This window comes from Takifugu flavidus, chromosome 1, assembly GCF_003711565.1.
Source record: "Takifugu flavidus isolate HTHZ2018 chromosome 1, ASM371156v2, whole genome shotgun sequence".
Lineage (NCBI taxonomy): Eukaryota > Metazoa > Chordata > Actinopteri > Tetraodontiformes > Tetraodontidae > Takifugu > Takifugu flavidus.
Genome location: NC_079520.1, coordinates 17,227,085 through 17,246,977, shown reverse-complemented (window position 1 = coordinate 17,246,977; position 19,893 = coordinate 17,227,085). Strand labels below are relative to the sequence as shown.

At 43.4% G+C, this 19,893-nt stretch overlaps 2 protein-coding genes across 2 annotated transcripts; one reads left to right on the top strand and one right to left on the bottom strand.

The window, feature by feature from the left end:
* Positions 1 to 1,034: 1,034 nt before the first annotated feature.
* On the top strand, positions 1,035 to 18,540 carry ift140 (intraflagellar transport 140 homolog (Chlamydomonas)). The gene is made up of 30 exons (XM_057047829.1): positions 1,035 to 1,189; positions 1,576 to 1,739; positions 1,891 to 2,112; positions 2,243 to 2,364; positions 2,482 to 2,612; positions 2,713 to 2,888; positions 3,178 to 3,269; positions 3,354 to 3,460; positions 3,591 to 3,730; positions 3,829 to 4,032; positions 4,113 to 4,185; positions 4,279 to 4,370; positions 4,462 to 4,589; positions 4,672 to 4,789; positions 4,909 to 5,030; positions 5,104 to 5,239; positions 5,317 to 5,448; positions 5,934 to 6,172; positions 14,879 to 15,056; positions 15,332 to 15,522; positions 15,611 to 15,706; positions 15,800 to 15,932; positions 16,111 to 16,254; positions 16,339 to 16,467; positions 16,600 to 16,782; positions 16,872 to 17,075; positions 17,188 to 17,400; positions 17,564 to 17,730; positions 17,832 to 17,973; positions 18,077 to 18,540. Exons 2-30 carry the CDS (start codon positions 1,593 to 1,595, stop codon positions 18,248 to 18,250), a joined length of 4,335 nt encoding a protein of 1,444 aa, XP_056903809.1. The 5' UTR covers positions 1,035 to 1,189; positions 1,576 to 1,592; the 3' UTR covers positions 18,251 to 18,540.
* Positions 8,429 to 14,117, bottom strand: tmem204 (transmembrane protein 204). The gene is made up of 3 exons (XM_057047882.1): positions 13,116 to 14,117; positions 12,420 to 12,575; positions 8,429 to 9,721 (listed from the first exon to the last, which is right to left on the bottom strand). The coding sequence occupies exons 1-3, from the start codon at positions 13,393 to 13,395 to the stop codon at positions 9,477 to 9,479; spliced, it is 681 nt and encodes a 226-aa protein (XP_056903862.1). The 5' UTR covers positions 13,396 to 14,117; the 3' UTR covers positions 8,429 to 9,476.
* Positions 18,541 to 19,893: the final 1,353 nt, after the last annotated feature.

The following is a 19,893-nucleotide window of genomic DNA, read 5'->3' as shown; positions in this document are numbered from 1 at the left end:
ACATCAAAATGCTCTGCAACTTTTAACAGTTGTTCTTTCTTGAGAGTCTTTAATAACTCCCAATTTGGATTCCGCAAGAACTCATCTACTGAAGCCATGTCCACAACACTAATGCTAGTACCCTGAATTACTCAAACCGTATAAACTTACCAAACCCCAGTCTAGCACGCTAACCAACAACAGTTGTGCCCGGCGTAAAGGCAATTAAGCACCTTCACCACCAACACAACAAGCTAGTCAACCTGGTGTGCACACAGCAGTCACATGTGGAGCAACTTTCCCCTAGCTACCTACCTAACCAGGGAGCTAACTAGCTAACTCAACCCCTAGACTTCATGCAAAAGTTGTGGTGGGAAGATTAAACACAAAGCCCAGTGACTCGGTTAAACGACCAGCACGCTGGCAGCCCACCTTGACAGTCCTGGAAGTGTCCCCGAGACAAATGCTCTAACCACACTAGTGCACCAAAATAACAAACTAAAACAACAAACAGGTCTAGTCACCCAGACCACCTTAGACCTACCGGGAAAGGTATCTCCAACACCTAGTGCCTGCCCTGAAGCACACCAGGCCAAAAACTTCTAAAACCATAAGTGGACAAAGCACTAACGCTCTCTCTAACTTTAACACAACTGTATGCTAAACTCCCTCCAACATTTACATTTAACCTGGCAAACATCAACTGCCAAGAAAACAACCATTTCTTCAGGGATTTTCAAAATCCCGGACGAGCCCCCATTTGTTACGACTTGGCTGAAAGTTGTAACAAATAGAGGGAATCAGCACACAGAAAGATCAAATCATCTAAATATTTTATTGAGAAACCCAAACCAAAATGATGAGACGGCCATGAGGTATGGTGGCAGCAGCCCAGCCAGAGAGCGAGACAAAGGAGAACCGCCCCTTTTATGTCCTCTGGCTCCTCCCAGCTCGCAGGTGAAACCAGTCTCAAAACACATGGGCGGGCCGTCACACATCGAACCCACTCGTTGGTTTCCGTAAATCCTGTCGCCTGTTCTCCGAGGTTGCCAGGGGCAACTGGAACGAGACGCTCTGGATGTTTAAACAAACATGGCGGACATAAGTTCTAGCGGTCTTCTTATTGCTCGCACACTCCAGTCAGTATTGTGACTGTATCTCTGTTATTCCGAGGTTAAACAGCGTTGCCGATCTTAACTCAAATAAAACGGTGAGTGAGGTTTGTCTCGGAATGATGTTATGAACGATCGGAATCGGTAGTCAATGAAAAGCTAACTTGGGCTAGCCCTTATAGCTTAGCACCTGATAGCATTTAAAGACAGTTTAGTCGTAGAAAATTACATTCACTCAAATTAATGGTGCCTAATAATAGAGACTGACAACTAATTCCTAAGTGTTAGTAAAGTGTTTGAGGTATAGTGGCGTTACACATATTCTTAAGTGGAAAATACTGGAAAATAATGCTGATGCTTTGCATTGCTGTTCAGATTAATGGACGTTTTCGAGTTAACTCGCCATTTAGGTCAAAACCGAAAACCGAAAAATAATCCAGCGTGTTTGGCACGATATTAATGGTGTGACTTTTTTCTTGTGAAGAGAGGAGAGCCGTCGACATGGCGGTGTATTTCGACCACCGTATCGAAGCCCCTGACAGTAGTGACGTGCCAACTCATTTGAGCTGGCACTCAGCTCTTCCTTTATTAGCTGTAGCCTCCACCAGCACCACCAGTGGAGGCAACGTGGACCTATACCTGCAGCAGGTAAACACCAAGCTCAGCAGCCACTGACACTGGGTGAAATGCCATTAGTTTAAATCCACCAGTATTCATTCAACACCGACATTATCATAAGTATTTAATACAAAATGTGCAAAATTCAAAAGTAAACATGTTTGTCCTTGTTTATATGCAGGGAGAGTATGTTGAGAGTTGCCATGTAGAGCGTCCTCACCAACCCACAGCACTGCGTTGGCATCCTACAAAGGCACTGTTGGCAATAGGCTGGGAAAATGGAGACGTGGTGCTCCTGATTCACCCTTCTGGAGAGCAGACAGTCATTCCCAGTACACACACAGCCTGCATGCTACTGCTGGACTGGAGTAGTTCTGGCAGCCGTTTGGTAACTGGCGATCAGGTGGGTTGCAGTGGGGATTTCACAAACACACGCTGTATTATTGATTGATTGATTGATGTACATGTGATCAGTGGAAATGAATGTGTTCCACTTTTTAATAGAAAAACTAAAAGGTTATTGTCAATGACAGAACGGCACACTAGCAGTATGGAAGGTGGATGCTAGAGGGAAACTTCAAGGAAATTACCTTGTGAAGCATGAATACAGCAACCCTCTTACTTGCTGCGTCTTCAGGCCATCCTCACCAGGAGAGTATGTATTTGGAATGCAGTTCGTTGTTCGAATATTGCCTAATCTCATCAGTAAGAAGATGATATTTAACTGTTGTTGTTGAATATTGTGTCTAATATTGGGTATGAAATGTTTTAGTGATGTGGCAAGGTTAGCCCGGGCATCCATAAGTGGCGATGATAGTGCTCTTGATATGTTCAGCTGGAAAGGGGCACCTCTTAAGATGGGCCCACAAGAGGGACTTGCATTTTATGTCAGCACTGCAGATGGTAAGAGATAGTTGTTTCATAACGTGGATCACATCATTTATGATGATATTGTGTGACAATTAAATGTACATCTAATTGTTATCCTGAATGTTATGCATAGGTGCAGTCCACTGTATCGATGAGCAGTGTAAAACCAGTGTGCTTGTAAGTGTGGATGGGGCAATAAAGAAGCTATTTTTCTTTGAGAAGAGAGAGGTGCTTGCTGTGATCACTGAGACTATGACGTTGTCACAATACACTCTTGGTTCTGAAGGTGGAGCTCAGGAGTACATGAAGGTAGTAAATCCAGTTTTATTCAGATGGCTACTGTTTAATTTCTACAATCTCACACTGCCAGTAGAGCGAATTTTTCAGCAATAATATTAAGTAATAATTATAAGACTGTTAACCAAAATATCTCCCAAGCTCCAGGGTTATAATAATAATTTGTAGATGATACCTGTGATTATTGTCGGTAATATAATTGTTTTATATGTAAAAGTATATTCCAGTACCATTGTTGATTTTAAATACAGTTATTGGAAAAATATTATATGGTTCTGCTTTTTTTGTTATTTTATGACAGGTAAAATTGAGCAGCAAATCCGGGCAGAATGTCGATATTGTCTGGGCCGAGAATGGCCTTCTCATCACAGCGACTGGGGAACACTCGATCAGGTGAGTGTGCACAAATACTGACTATTTGTAAATGGATCTGATTTTCCTGTTCTAAATTTAGAAGTGTCTTTTGAATTGCTTTAGACTATGGGACCTGGAGCGGGAAGACAACTATGTTTTGTCTCTTGATGAGTCTCTGGGATTTGAAACAGGAGAGATGATCTACTGTGTTACTTACTGTGCAGCCAAAGGTAGCAACATTTTTAGTTTAGTGTCAATGTGTTTTAACTTCTAGGTGAATAATTAACTGCCTTAAAAATCATAGTGCTACAGGTTAATTTAGAATCAAATAAAGTCTCACTGTGTATAATATTGCTATAGAAATTTTGGCCGGGGGTACCAGCTGTGGGCGTATAGCAGTATGGAGGAGGGTGCAGCCAAACAGCAGTGCAGATGATGCCAAAGCCTTGTGGAAGCTACAGACACCCACTGAAATTGGCGGCAATGTGGTTCAGCTACAGGTACTACATGAATGAAGAATGTTGGCATATGAGCATGTACGGCGAATGCATCAGAAACAGTACGTGCTGGAAGAACTCATCTGCATGTTCTGTTTCAGTGGGGCTCTAGTCTGAATCTGCTGGCAGCCAATAATTCAAACACGGTGCTCATCCTGTGTGAGCATCTCATGTCAGCCCACTACAGTCAGCAGATGGCAGCAGTGCAGCTCACTCCAACGCAGCTCAGCGTCACTCAGTTCTCCACAGGAGCGCACCTTCCCCTGCTGTCGGACACACACATCAAGGGAGTGTGTGCAAGCAAGGTAAATTAATTGAGCTGGAACATGCCAGTTGTAAAAAAAAAAAAAAGACAACTGTCTCACTGTTTGATCAAATTTAACAGGATTCGGTGACAGTCTGGAGTGGCAAGCAAGTCACTGTATATGAGCTGTCAGGAAGCACTTTTAATATTAAAGGTAAAACCCTGATGCTGATGTCTGATGGACCACACAACTTTCCTGAGGCTTTGCTTTCATTTAACTTTGTAAACATCCCATGTCGTACAACAGGGTCATTTCCTTGTGACTCCGTAACTGTAGCTGTGCATAGCGAGAACATCTATACCGTGGAACCAAACAGGGTCCAGATCCGTACACCACAGGTCTGTTTTTCTATGAAGAGCCTGTATTTTTCAGCATGAATACTCACATTGATGTTTCTGACTATATCTTTGGGTCAACTCTTTTGCTCAGGGCACTGTCAAGCAGCTGCTGGCCTTCTCCAAGGCAGAAGGAAATCCTGTACTTCTCAATGTGTGTCAGTCCTACCTTGTGGTAGGTACAGACACCGCACACATCTGTGTGTTTGACCTCTCCCGAAGGTCTGTTGATATTACAGCAACTACTTCTTGTTCTTTCGTCAGTGTATAATGTGTCATAATTTAATTCCTGTCGTATCTACAGAGATGCTAAAGCTCACTGCAGTGCAAAGAATATGGCTGAGCAAATTCCAAATTTGGGAGCGTTGAGCTCAGTCAAATGTAATTCCAATGGCAACCAAGTCAGCATCTTAATCTCTCAGGTGAATAAACAGCCTACAGCAGTCTTTCATTCTTGTTGCTGTTTCTTATCTTCCGTAATTTAAAGTATTATGTGTGAGTATCTCTGTTGGCAGCTGTGTATGTGAACTCTTCCTCTCAGGTTAATGGACGGCCTGATCAAAAGGTCTACTTTTATGACATTGAGATGGACTCTTTGACACACTTTGACTTCTTCTCTGGTAGACCATCTAGTGGTATCTCGCAGTCAGAAGAAAGCAAACGGTAAGTATCGCTGTATATCCGTTCTGTGTAGGAATGTCTCTTTTTTTAGGTTGCACTTTGCTGTTTGTTTCAGGCAGCAGTTTGACAAGACAGATTACAGTAGTCGCTGCCCAGTGTCACAATTCTGGGATGAGAACGAACCTCGACTTTTTGTTTGTGAAACAGTGCCAATCAGCTCTGAATCCTCATCAAATAGCCTCTTGGAAATGGTAAAGACTGCTCTTTAATGTTAACGTGGTCCTGTGCCGCTCGCAGTGAGAATGACAGTCACGTTTCTCCTCCTCAGACAGACGTATCAGTGGTGACGCTTTTCTGTACTCAAGAGCACGGGCTTCTCCTACAGGACTGCTTGCCTAAGCCCCCAGGCCTGCAGGCACTGCTCGCTGTGGATGTACCCCACTATTATTTCAGCTGCAAGGTGAGGAGAGAACACTGTCCTGGTTGTGCACTGTGTCTACTGTACACTGTGGTGTAGCTGGGGGGGGGGCTGTTTCAGATTGCAGAAGCCTAATCTTGATGTTTATCTTCAATATATCACTCTTCTTATCCATAACTCTGTTTGGTCTTACGTATGTATGCCAGCTATTATTTTGGAGGGGGGGGTTCTTTCAACCAGAAGTAAGTGTCTGTTGCAGTATTTAAAGCAAGCGTTGGTGTTCTTGATCCATGTTTGCTATAATTGTGCCTTGAGAAAATGTGTCAGTAGCGACATCCCTGAAATACATCTCTGTCGTCTCCCATCGCAGTTCACATTGTGGTTACGTGATCTTTTGATATATCCCCCCCTATTCTCCCCCATAATTTATCCTTTTGTATTGTTTTATTGTCATCTCAGCATCTCATCCCTTCATTTCTCACTCTAAACCAGAAGGATCTTGTCCTAACTGATATTCCCATCCTCAGCCTGGTGAAAGAGATGCGAGTTTACCTGACAAAACGGCATCAGCAGCTTCACCTCAGCCAGAGGTACTGAAGGGCTCCTCTGCCCAGTTCCCCCACATGGTGTCTAGGCGACCCCTAAGAGATTTTGTGGGCATGGAGAACTGTGAGAAGGCCACCCGTGACGCTATGCTCAACTTCAGCTTCTACCTCACCATTGGAGATATGGATGAAGCTTTTAAGTCCATTAAACTCATCAAGAGGTAAGACTTCACAAGGTTCGTACTAATAATGACGTGTAGCGTCTAGGTGGAACCCTGCATAGGAGCATGGCTCTGGTTGTTGCCTCATCCAAGTGCCCTAGACCCACGACCGGTTACAGTCCACAGGGATAGTATCATTGCTACAATGCTGATGATTGTCATGATGCCCATCAACATTTTTTTAGCTGTACACTGATGATATGAGACTGCTCATTCACCTTATATCTTTCATCACATACTGTGTATATGTAATAAACTCACCTAAGGTCTCTCAGGTGATCACAGGTAAAATCTGTCCTTTTATTCTGGCAATAGGAGAATTAAACCATTATTATTTTTGTTTCCAATACAGAACAAATCTTAGCCGTTTGTATATCCTCCACTGTTGCTACATTTAGATCAGATTCAACAAACCTCTGTCACCATGACTTTTGTTTATGTTGGTACATGAAATAGAATTTTAAACACAGGACATGATTAAGTAGTTTTTGTGAATGTGCCGAGGGAAGGAACTCTTCATTGTGTATATGTGACTGTTTCTGTTAATGTGTGGGTGTGTATTGAGGGATGTTCTTTTCTAAACACTCTGCGACACACACACACACACACACACACACACACACACACACACACACACACACACACACACACACACTCATACACACACACACTCATACATGCACAAGTGCCTTTTTAATTATAGCCACTGATCTTTATGGGATTTTTGCTGCCTCCCATGAATTCTGCTGCTCCTGCACGTACAACATTACCTAAATGGAAAAATAGTGCGTCTTACCGGATATTACAAAGAATTTAATAGGTTTGATGACAGATTTACTAAGTTCCTCACTGATGTCTATTTTTACTGTGGCATTTGTTTTTTTAGCATTGTCTTTGATTCCCGTAAATCTGTGCTCACAGCAGTGTGCGTTGCGTTTCCTGCTGCAGTAACCTGTATCTGCTGGGATTGTTTCTACCATACGAGTCTATGAATGAAACAAAGATTCTCATACCTACAGTCCTGTATGAACTTTATTTTAGACCTTTTTCCTTTTCTTACTTTGTCTATGCTGTGTAAGCTGAACTTTAGGGGCATTCCATTCCCCTGGATCATGTTTCTCCACCTTTGTTGGAGTAAACCTGTGGTAAATTCTGTTGGTTGGACATGATTCGGGAAGACAAAACGGATGTCTATATAAAGGTTTTACAGCTGATGATCTCAGAGTAAAAACCAAACTATGGGCTCAGAGACAGGACGTGATGAGGCACAGAGCTAGAGAAGAAGCAGGCGGAGGTGCCTCAGTCTGTTGGGACTGGGTTGAGAAGCGGAGGGTTCTGGGTTCGATCCTAGGGCAGACAAAACATGGAAGGTGTTCTGGTAGTAGGAGAAGGCGCCTGAACACCTTCAGAGCACTGCCAAGGTACCACTGAGCAAGGTACCAAACCCAAAAATGCTCATAGAGGGCCCTGCGATGTACTGACGACCCATTGACCCTGCATTCGCCCATTGAGTAACCTCCCCGGGACCCCCAAAAGGGCCAAAGCTGTTAAGGAGACGGGACGCTGACATCCAACTGTCAATTTTTGAATAGTAAATTCACTTAGCAGCTTAATAATGGAATTTTTGGCATTTGAGTCATCTTGACCCTTTCCTTTGTTCAGTAGAAAAAGTCATGCTATCCAGTCTATAATTCTCTCAAGCCAATGTTTTCAGGATGAAAGTACGTCTGTCTGCCAAAGGATTCTGTCAGATACAGCTTGGAATTCTATTCTGTTCAGGCTGCTCTGCTTCCTTTCATTTAAGCTATCCTTGACTTTTGGTGACATGCTGCAGGGTTATCTACCATACTTATGCAAGCCTCCCTTTCAAACGTTCTATTTAGGTCCCTCTGCCACATTTCTCTTTATATGGATGCCAAACTCCTCCTTTCCTTCACGAAAAAAAGCACCTAGGGAAATGTTTAGGGTGAAGGAACAACTGTTGATGGATGTTCTAATCCTAATTGACCGTCATTTTTTTCCTGTGTTCTGAACTGATGAATAACGAATGTTTGCAATCTCTTTATATTGCGTGCAATTAGATTTCCAGAAGAAAACTGTGAAATACTAGTGGGGGTATTTCAAACGTAGGATGTAGAAGACAAAGTCTGTAGATGAGGGTGTGTCTGTGCATTCAGAAAAAAATACCGGGCAGGTTTAGTTTTGAAAGGTGTGGCGTTCTATACCAAAAATAGCGAAAACAAAACAACCACAGTGTTTGAATATTCACCAATAAATTTATTCAACATATACGATATATATTATTATTCTAATGTGTTTCTATGATTGACAATATAGCAGAAGACAAACTTGAACAGATATACCTGGAGGTGTTGTTTTTTTGTTTTCTTCATATGATATGTTCACAAAAATACTACCCTTAATACACTATTCTTTACACAACTGTATTGTATTAATTTAATAGTATACAGTATGTACCACAAGCAGGCAGAGTTTCTAATGGAAAGCATCATTTAAAAAATTAACTAATAAGTTGGTTAATTTATTGCAGAATTAACAGTAGAATGTTAATGTAATGTAACAAACACTGTTAAAACAATCCGAATCTAAATGCATCACTCAGCAGGCCATTTACCCATTTATTTCAGTACATCGAGGTGGGAAACGATGTGTGGCAAAAACCTACTGGCAGAGTGACAATATTCAATATTCTGATATGGGTGACCATAAATGTTACAGGTCAAATCAAAACCTTTGACTCTTTACCTCATTAACGTCGTCCCTCGCTCGGAACACACATATTCCGATACTAAAATATATTATAATTGTATTGAATTTGCAATTGTTGAAAGCATTACTTTCAAAATCTGCATTTTTTTAAAAAATGATGCAGGTTGATATTTAATGAGTGCACATAAGAAAACAGGTCAAGTTCCAGCTTGATCTTTTCAGAAGAAGGGTGTGTCATGACAGCCTCTCTGTGTCAGTGAGTTATTAGCTCCCCATAGCTCACCTAAGCAGGAATAAATGAAACATCACACAGTCCTGAGTATGTGTAAGTTTCCAGTTGTGTCTTTTATAAAATCTGTCACTTTCATTCAGCTTTTTAAATAAAGCAGTAAGTTAGTTCGGCTGCACAGAGCACCAGCAATGTCCTCCTCTCCCAAGAGCCACGTGGTTCCTGGCTGACCAGGTTGTTGTCAGTGCTGTCAGATTGTTGTTGTCGTTGTTGTCAGTGCTGTCAGATTGTTGTTGTCATTGTTGTCAGTGCTGTCAGTGTCAACTGCTGCTTCTTTGTGAGGCCTCAGCACGGCGACTCCACGTAGTCGTTGTCTAGACGAGGATGGAAGGGAGACGTCAAAGAACGACTGATGATGATCACTGGAGGTGCAAGGCAGTCATCGCGGCGATGCAAAATGTTCCAGATGAGCATGGCGGCAGCCATTGTGGCCAGTAGGCAAGCCGCTATGTCCAGGTAACAGGAATATGACAGTTGTGTATAAGGTCCAATTCTGTAGAAGGTCACCAGTCCGATCACCAGCACAAAACCTACACGGAAAAAAGAGGGGGAAAATTGTTTTAGTGTTTTCTTCTATTACCTAATTTTTTTTGGACTTTCGAAGTATTGTTATTAAAATAGAAGAGCAAACCACAGATAATTGGCTCTTTTACAATGCAATGGATTGTTAAATATAAGGCAATTTGAAGTTTTGGAGTGAGACACCTCTGTGGCCTGTCAGAACCTGCTCTGTGTGTGGTCTTTGAATCCAGAATTCTGTTTCCTCCTAGGAAGAACTTCTGAGATTTTGAGATCAAAGCTGTGAATAGCATGAAAATACCAGCGCACCAGTATGTGCCGGTAAAGCCTTTGAGATTTCATATCCTGACTTCTTTGAGTCACAGTATTCGCATGCACGCAATGAACTCTGCGTGATAGCGTTTAAAGTTTTAAAAGCGCACGTTGTCACCCCCGACTTAACCAGTCTTATTTATTTTATCTTCTGTTTCTAAGCACAGAGACCAACATAATCACTGGAAACATGATGCCGTTGCCGTGAGATCTGAAACAGTTGACTTCCTGCAGTGGTCAACAGTTGAATTTATATGTGGCTCGGTACCTCTGCAGAAGTAGCCCTATCTTTGCTTAATTCGAGGATGTGTGTGATCATGGCATGCTTACTATCCTGCTTGAGAGTTGCTCTTCAAGTTTCACCTGTCTGGCTCTATGTCTAAGAAAATGAATAATCTTCTGTCCAGCTTCCAGCTTGGGTGGGCTGTGTGAACCTCTTTTTGGCTCTGATTTATCAATCCAACTTCCTTCCCCGTCTTCCTCTTTCCATCCTTCCTTCCCACAGCTCCACACCCTGAACTTTGAGGTTAATATATTTGCTTGGACATTTGTCATAGCGACAATCTAAACAACCCTTCACTGAAGGTCGGGTCTTGGAAATTCATTCTCCATTATTTATTGTCCTTCCAGTAAAGAATTTCATAGGAACTATTTATTCTTAAAGGCTGCATGAGTAAACAGCCTGACTATCCGGCATGGGTGCGTCACCTTCATTACATCCCAGTTATTAGACTCTTGAGCCCACTGATTTCTGAAGGAAACTTTAAGCCCCAAAGATAAAATTCCTCAGAGTCAAGAGAACTAAAAAAAAGGTTGCTGAGGACCTTTGTCCTTAGATGTGTTCATTCATAAAACAAACTTCATTCTTGCCTCCAGGGGTCAAAGGGCCAATATTGTGCCGTCAGCTTGGTCTCTGCCAACACTGCTGCGATATCATTGAATGGACCTGGATGTTGTTATTCCACAGTCTGGTTATAATAACTGAGCAATTTTGGCACATTTCAAAATGAAAACATGAGTGTGATTGTAAAATAGCTTCATTCATCCAGACCTGAAGCCCATTCACCAGCTCTGTGGTGAATTCAGGAGTGATGAAAGATAAATGATTAAATACCTGCATAGATTTATCACAAGGACTTCAAAATGTCTGTTTTTGGTATTGAGAATCCCCTTACTGACTTTTTTGGATTCTTCGGGTTCCGTCCAGCACCCCTAAATGACCACTAATATACCAAACTGCACCTCACCTCACCGTGATGTGGTTTAAAGACCTGGTGAAAGCTGAAATTGTTGTTTTGCTTTTAGAAATCTCCCTTCCATTAAAACTGTAAAGGTTGGATCGAGACCTTGTTTTCCATTTGACTTGGAACCCGTACATCAGTTCTGTCTTTGTTGAGTTATCTAGAAGGATATTCTGTTTTTGGTTGGGAACATCCTATAACCAAGATATGTGTCACCATGTCATTACTCATGTGCTGTGACTATATATGGTAAAAATAACTCAATATTTATAGAAGTCAGGAAATCAGTCTGCTTTTTTTAGTAGTTACTGCTGATTGATAGGAGGATAATTAAATTTCATATAGTTGTTGTTTGAAATGATCTTAGTCCTAGAATTGTATTGGTTTAGGACCTGCAATGATGCCTTCTTCCTGTTGCCAGAGACGCTAACGATAAAGCCAGGATTCTTTATTAGCCGCTGGTCTTTTTGTAAACACAGACATAAAAGTCTGGCTGGCTTATCTATACAAAGACAATTCCCACCCTGCTGTTGTATTTACCACGGGACATTTCTTTATCAAAACATGCAACGCACACACACACACGAACCTGCATGCACATTATCCCTCCTGCCAGTGCACGCACAAACACACAGTCGCTGCTCAAGCTGTCTTTACTGTCCATGCCCCCTCCCCTCTTTTTCCTCCTCCAGCTCGCGGGTTTGCATAACAGGTAGTCACAGACGTTTCCTCGTCCTGAACAGGGATATCCTGGCGCCCGACAGTCGCTCTCTCACTCGCTGCAGTTCTTGCCCATGGATTCTGTACTAGGGCTAAATTTAGATGCGGAGCAGACCCTTCATGCTGCTCTGCCACAATGATACCAACTGGCCGAGTACGGCAACCACTGCCGGCAACGCACTTCCTCAGTAGGGGCATTGGGACAGGACATCCCAGCCAGCTCTCTCTGTGGTTTATGGGCCCGACGCTCGTTTTCTTGTTTATGCATCTCCACTATCAATCTCTTAGCTTGAATATTTTTTTGTATTGCTATTGCATTTAATGAGATAAAGAAATGGTCTTTTTGTTTTTCAATACCATCAGTTAATTTGCTTTGTTTTTATTTACTCTGGCCGTCATTGCAAAAGAATACAGTTATAGAAGTGTTTGTACTCACTGGCAAGCTGGAAGAGTGCAGCGATGGCCTCCTCCCACCACTGCGATTCCTGTGTGATGAAGGGCAGTTCAATCAGACCCAGGAGGAAGATCAGCTGGCCAGCAGTCAGGGCTACTGTGGCCATCAGATTGCATGACCGCATCATGTCAAACTGCACTTGAGGGGTCAGAAGATAAAAAAAAGGTCATTTCTCTGCACTCTAAATGCATAAATTGAAGATTCTTGGAAAGTTATCTTGATTAAAGACAAAGATTTGGATCGTTCTGTCACGAAACCACGTCTGATATCTAGCAGTAGTTATTTTGCTCATTAAAGACACAAGAACATCAGAATTTCACCATTCACGATCTTGAAGGAAACATTTTCAATCAAGTCAATGGGAAAACACCACTTCAAGGAAATGCGATAAGAGCTGAGCTCAATGCATGTAAGCAAGTCTCGGCTGTCCCCCTGGAAAAGTACATATGCCACGGATTTAAATGAAATAAATAATTCCGAGGCTACCGCGGTGATATAACCCAGATGCACGTTTGTTAATCATCTGTTGCAGAGACTCTGCAGAAACGCCTCTGCCTCAGTGGTTGTTGTCATTCTGAGCTATAACATCTCAAATATTACGTTACATAGACACGTGCAAGCCTGATACTGTTTGGAGAAAAAAGCCAAACGAATGTGCATGTGTTGCATGACACTTACATTTAACGGTGCTGCGGGATTCTTGGTAGCCTGCATCATCGGAGCCCCATCCCAGCCTTTCACAGTGCTTCGGAGTCCCCTGTCCTGTTCTTCCAGGCTGCAGATCATCACGCTCGCGCTCGCCACCGGTGGGGCACGTCTTCCACAGTCCCACACTTCGCTTTCTTCCATCCTCCAGGGCTTGCAGGACCCAGCTGGGGGTAAATGCTGCTACATTGTTCAGGACTAGGGACAGCAGGGCCACTGCCACTGCCGCAACCACTAGCCTCTTCACAGCCATGCGACGCCTAACTCTCACCACCTCTCCTCCTCCCTCGAGACCCTCCTCCAAGCTCCGCACCACCTGCGGGTCCTGCCTGCTCCCTTCGCTGTCCTCTGGGGTAGGAGCACCAGCGGTGCTCTGGACCCCTTGGCTTCTCTCCTCCTCCTCCAGCTGTTAGCGAGCGTTGTCCCACCACCACTGAAGTGGACAAGAATGTTGTCGTTAGGCCTAACTAAAGAACATCTCCATTCATCCTCATTCAGTAGTTGGTTGTCATTGCAGAAGATCCTCAGCCCTCTTCCTCAGACAGCACCGCAGGTATGCACAGATTGATCCAAGTGAGACCGGGGTCCATTCCACTGCCTCTGACTGGTTGCAGCTTGACTCTTGGTTCTTGATTTATTTTTTTTTCCTTATTTATTTTTTCTTCTTTTTCCTGCTTCAGCGTGTTGCGTTTTGCACTGTTGTGACTTATTGCCGTCCTTCTGCTCTCTCCGTGCAAATGCAAGTTTTCTCCTTCCCTTTGTCTTATCTCTTGAGCCACTTTACAATTCCAATGTACCCGAGTGCTCAACTGGTATTTTTTCCTCTCTCACTATTTCCAAATCCTTGAGGTCACAGTTGAAACTTCGGGGAGTCGTTGCTCAAAGTTTGAGACACGATCTCAATGGTGCTGAGCTATAAACAGATAGAGCCCTCCCTCTTGTTCACTTTAATTATGCGTGTGTGTGTGTGTCTGTGCGCGAGCGCCAGGGTGTTTGTGTGAGAAAACGTCCTACAGACCCCCTTGTAGACGTCACAATTGTGTACTCTTTTGTCTGGAGCCCATGGGGCGTTCGCTAAAGTCGTCTCTCTCGTGTGCAACAAACACATGGGCCACTGCACTCAGCCAGCAACAGGATGTGTTTCCTGAGAGGAAAAGAGGATGGGAAGAGGGGCCAAATGTAGCCCTCTTCCTTCTCTTGTCTTTCCTTTTTAGGCTGTCTAGATGTTGCCGCTGTGTGCAGAAATGTCTGCTGTTGATTTTTTTTTTTGCTGCATTTTAAAGTATTTAAGTTTTAGGCTTGGTTTTTCTGTGACCATATTGAGGCAGATATTGGATACCCTCACGTTTTTTTCTTCCACTTGGCCTCCCTAACCCCATTTTTAGCAGGGCCCCTAAAGATTTGGGGTATTTCCTGTTGCCTAACTTTAATAAATGGTCCACATCTGTATCAGCTAAAGCAAAGAGGAGGGGGTGGCTGCACAAATAGAGACCAGATGGCTGTGGAATTTGGTATTTTGAATTGAGGCTGAAGAAACAGAGGTTAGAAGGGATGATTTATATGAAGGAAAAGTAATAATTGTGCATATTACTTCCTGCTTTGAGGTTTTACTGCAGATATACTTCAGTGTAAAATGTGCAAAGAATAAACCCAAACTGACAATAATATGCAGATGTGTCTACATATATAAATACCATCCAACACTGGGCGACATTCCTGTTCTCTCCTCTCTGTAGTAAGGCAGTATGGGAAAACATGGCACGGATGTGTGTGAAAACTCACCGGCTGGATGTTGCACGTGTTTGCCTTGGGAATATGGGAAATGCCAGGGCAGCAAGAGCTCTAAAGCAAGCGGAGGCTGATCCAGAGCCGGAGGCCCGAGTAGCCATGCTGGCCATTCAGCTCGGCATGCTGGTAAGATGCACAATCAGGCAGTGGTTGATCTTCTTTTTGATACATTTAAAGGAATTCATAAATGCAGTTGGAGACTATTATTCCTCTGACAACACAGGTTTAAAGTCAATGATACGACATACCGAGGCCATCCATTCTTCCTTTACTATTTCTAAAAAATGAAGAAAAAAAAAAGGCACAAGCGATGCAATGAAAATAAAACTCCCTTTGAATCTCTCTCAACATAACAGCATTTAAGCATTTGCTTTCCCTTTATGCCTCCTGTCCTATAATAGGAAGATGCAGAAAGGTTGTACAAGAGCTGCCGACGCTTCGACCTGCTGAACAGTTTCTACCAGGCCTCCGGACAGTGGCAGCAGGCTTTGGAAACAGCAGAGACCCTGGATCGGATTCATCTGCGCACCACCTACTACAGTTATGCCAGATATCTGGAGTCCATGGGTGACAAGACCAGTGCGCTCACATTGTAAGATATGTTAATATCTTTGTAAAATGTCGCGTCTCAGTCATGAATGGGCAAAAGTTTTGATGGTGTCAACACTCCTCTTTTTCAGTTATGAGAAGTCAGAGACTCACAGAGTTGAAGTGCCCAGAATGCTTCAAGATGACACGGCGTCTCTAGAGGCCTATGTGAAGGAGAAAAATGACAAGTGTGTCTCTTCTGAGAGTACATCATTTGTCTGGGGGGGTACACCCGATGTTCACAGACTCAAGCTTAAACATCCCTCTCTACATCTTCCCAGGAACATCTACAAGTGGTGGGCCCAGTACCTTGAGAGCCAGTCAGACATGGATTCAGCGCTGCACTTCTACAACCTTGCAGAGGATTACTTCTCCCTGGTTCGAGTCTACTGCTACATGGAAGACATCCAGAAGGTGACTGAGTGTTACGGCTTGGTGCTCCTTTCACATGAGACATTAGATGGAAATAATGCTGAAATGATAGCAGCATTCGCATTTGGACCCCAATTCTATACAGTGTTGCATGAATAATCATTTCATTCAAAATGCTGCGTTTAATATCGGTAAAGCTGATGCGCTTTTGTGAATTAAGGCATCTGAAATAGCCAGTGACACAGGGGACAGGGCAGCTTCATACCATCTGGCCAGGTACTACGAGGGCCATGATGACATCAAACAGGCTGTCCACTTCTACACTCGAGCTCAGGCTTATAACAATGCCATTCGGCTTTGTAAGGTGACCAGGAAAAAAATCCAATGAATCATTCAGGATCACACAGGAAATCTTTTTATATCCTGACATCTTGATGTGTGTATGCAGGAGAATGGTCTGGATGACCAGCTGATGAACCTGGCTCTGCTCAGTAACCCCGAGGACATGATGGAGGCCGCCTGTTACTATGAGGAGAAAGGGACCCACATGGACCGAGCTGTTGCTCTCTACCACAAGGTGATTGAACGTGCTTTTGTACTTTTACACCGATTCCACAAGAGGGCAGTGTTTACCCATGTGCTCAAAATTGAATGCCTCTAATGAATGTGTTCTGAGAGTGTGTTTCGTTCTTCTTATTTTCTTCCGTAGGCTGGTTATGTCTCCAAGGCTTTAGAGTTGGCATTTTCTACACAACAGTTCTCAGCACTTCAGCTGATCGCAGAGGATCTGGATGAAAACTCGGACCCAGCTCTCCTCGCTCGCTGCTCTGACTTCTTCATCACACATTCCCAGTATGACAAGGCTGTTGATTTACTGGTAGCGGCCAGAAAGGTGCCTGTTTGTCCTACGTCCTCTTCGTTACACAAAAACCTAGGTTCACGTGTGCTTACTTATGTGTCCTTTTCATTTGGCGAACGCAGTACCATCAAGCCGTGGAGTTGTGCGTTTCTCAGAGCTTGACCATCACGGAGGAGCTGGCAGAGAAACTAACTGGAACTGACTCGAAAGATTTGCCGGACGAGACTCGAAAGGAGCTGCTGCAGCGCATAGCCGAGTGCTGCATGCGTCAGGGCAATTATCACCTGGCAACGAAGAAATACACACAGGCCGGCAACAAGCTGAAGGTAGCACCGCGAAATGTCAGAGGGTCGGATTTCCCCCCGCGCGTCAGTCTGACGTCACCCAGGGTTTGTCTGAAACAAGCTGAAATGGTTGCGTGTTGTTTCTTTTGTACAGGCAATGAGCGCACTCCTCAAGTCTGGAGACACAGAGAAAATAGTCTTCTTTGCCAATGTGTCTCGTCAGAGGGAGCTCTTCATCATGGCAGCCAACTACCTGCAGTCTCTGGACTGGAGGAAAAATCCCGAGATCTTAAAGACCATCATTGCTTTTTACACCAAAGGCAGAGCGGCAGAGCTGCTTGCTGGCTTCTATGAAGTTTGCGCTCAGGTATTTATATTCTAGTATTCCATAAAGATTTCAGGCTGCAGATTTTAGCTTAAGTTACCATGGCAGGCAGAGCAGAATTAGCATGAGGTTTTGTAGATTATTTTCGATGTTTTGGGGGGGAGGAGTTGACATACAACTGCCCTTGCCTTCCTTTTTTTATTAGGTGGAGATCGATGATTTCCAGAACTACGAGAAGGCACTTCACGCTTTGACTGAGGCTCATAAATGCATCTTAAAATCAAAGGACTCTTCAGCGGGTAAACACGAAGCAAGACTAGCTGACCTGCAGCATAAGATCAACCTCATCAAGAAGTTTGTCCAGGCGCGCGGGTATGAACACAAAACTGTTTTGCTCTCATCATAAATGACAGTTATGGCATGAAACAGGAGGGTCAGTGTTGCATTTGAATGGTTTGTCCTTTTACCTGCAGCTTGTATGCTCAGGATTCTTCTGAGGCCGTCAGGCTGTGTGAGGCCCTGCTGGAGGAACCAAACCTGGACCCTGCTGTCAGGATTGGAGATGTATTTGGCTTTCTGGTGGATCACTACTGTCAGCAGGGCAATTTCAATATGGTGACTCTTCTTCCATTTGTTTGTTTGCTAAAATCCCACTTCTTTGTGAACCCAATGTCTAAATAGTGACCTCGGGCTCGGTCTAACCTCCCTTTTCCTACAGGCCTCGCGTAAGCTGGAGGAACTGCAGAAACACGTGTCATCACAGAAAGTGCGGTACTACGTCAGCCCGGTCAGCCTGAAGGCCCTGGAAAAAGAGATGGGCTTAACGTTCAATCACACTGACCACAACCCTGAGGTGCAGGATGAGGATGAAGTGGAGGAAGACTTAGATTAAATGACTCTCACTCCTGTTAAAAATGTATATTAATATTTCTCAGTGGAAGTGCTCCTATTGGGTCTATGTTTTATTATCACTCGACCTGTGCTTGATTATAAGGGCAAATAAATTGACCAATGGACTGATATTACATTTTTCTTTCAACAGAATGGGAGCAGTGACTCCTCTTTGTCGAATGACTGTTTCTAGATTGTTAATGTATAATCTGTTTTTGTTTGTTCTATTGTCTTGTCACATTTTGCATTTTTATTAACTTGTTACAAAATATATTTTTAAATGACGCTAAAGGGCTTCATGAGGTTTGTTTGAATATTTACATTCACGAACAAGGTTGCGAGAACAGAACGAACCGGTACCGACACTAGATGGCGCTGTTGCCAAATACTTTAGCGCAAAAGAGATTCACGTTTTAGTGAACAATACAAAAAATTGTTCCTTTAAATAAGAAAAACAATAAATAATTAGATTCTTTTTACTGATGCATAAAGCAAATATCAATATTAAAAACAAGTTGCATACATCATCCTTTTGAAGTAATACAGAAATGCTGGAGAGCAGACTGGTCCAGTTCCAGGACAGGCCCGTGCTGGCCCAACTGAAGCCTGGTGACGAGAAGACGAGAAGCTGAAGGGAGGCCTCATTGATGATTGATTTTTTTTTGTCCAATCCAGAAGCATTTCTTATCTCATCTTTGAGAATTCTAAGAGTGTGTAGAGGAGAACCATGAGAAGAACAAAAGTTCATGAGCTGATGGACAAGAACATCTCCAAGCTCTGGTTCAGGCACATCAAAAAGAGTTCTGAGCGGGCGGACACCTTCCATAGGAGCCTGGAAGAAAACCCCCACCAAAGATTAAAGTCCCCGATTGGCCGCATCAACTCTCATTGTGACCTGCAACACAAAAGCAATACAATAGAAAAGATCTACATTTGGGATTTATTCAGTGTCACATGCAGATGCACAAAAAGCTGGAATATTCCTTGCTAGGCTTCATAAATCAATATATTTTACTGTTTTTTTGTTTTCTTTTAAAATCCCTTTTCTTTTCAGCAATTTGGGAACCAAGATGAGATCAAAGTGACACTGGAGAAAATGGGGAACAGCTTTGAGGGGGAGCAGCCCAAAGTGGAGGAGAAAGTGAGACGGGCTGAAGCATTTCCAGCCATGTCAGGATATTCGCCTCCGCGTTTATCCCTGTCTGCTCTGTGGTCACCTCTTTGATGTTTTTGCTCCTTTGTGTAGCCATAGTTCTTTATTTACTGTACGTATGATGTGGTTCCTCTGTGTCTTTCTTGTGGTGGGGCCGTCATGCTGGCTCTTTAGGAGAGCACGAGAGCCCCTGTACTAGCAGGAAGTATCGGAGCGAGTGTGGCGGACACCAGAAATCCTGCTGATCCACTTATTTTGTCTGAACGACTTTAAAATGTTGGCAGCAGAAAAGGTTGCTGTTTGAAATATTCACAAACCTAAATCAGCCTGACATTTTTGTGCCCGAGGCCGAGACGCATCGAATGAGGAATTCCACTCGGATTCATGTGTTATTTATTTAGGGCCTGGCTGTTCCAGGAGGTTCATTCCATGTTTGAGTCAGAGAAGAGCATCTCGAGATGAAGCTGAGGAGGACGAAGGAGTTCCATGAG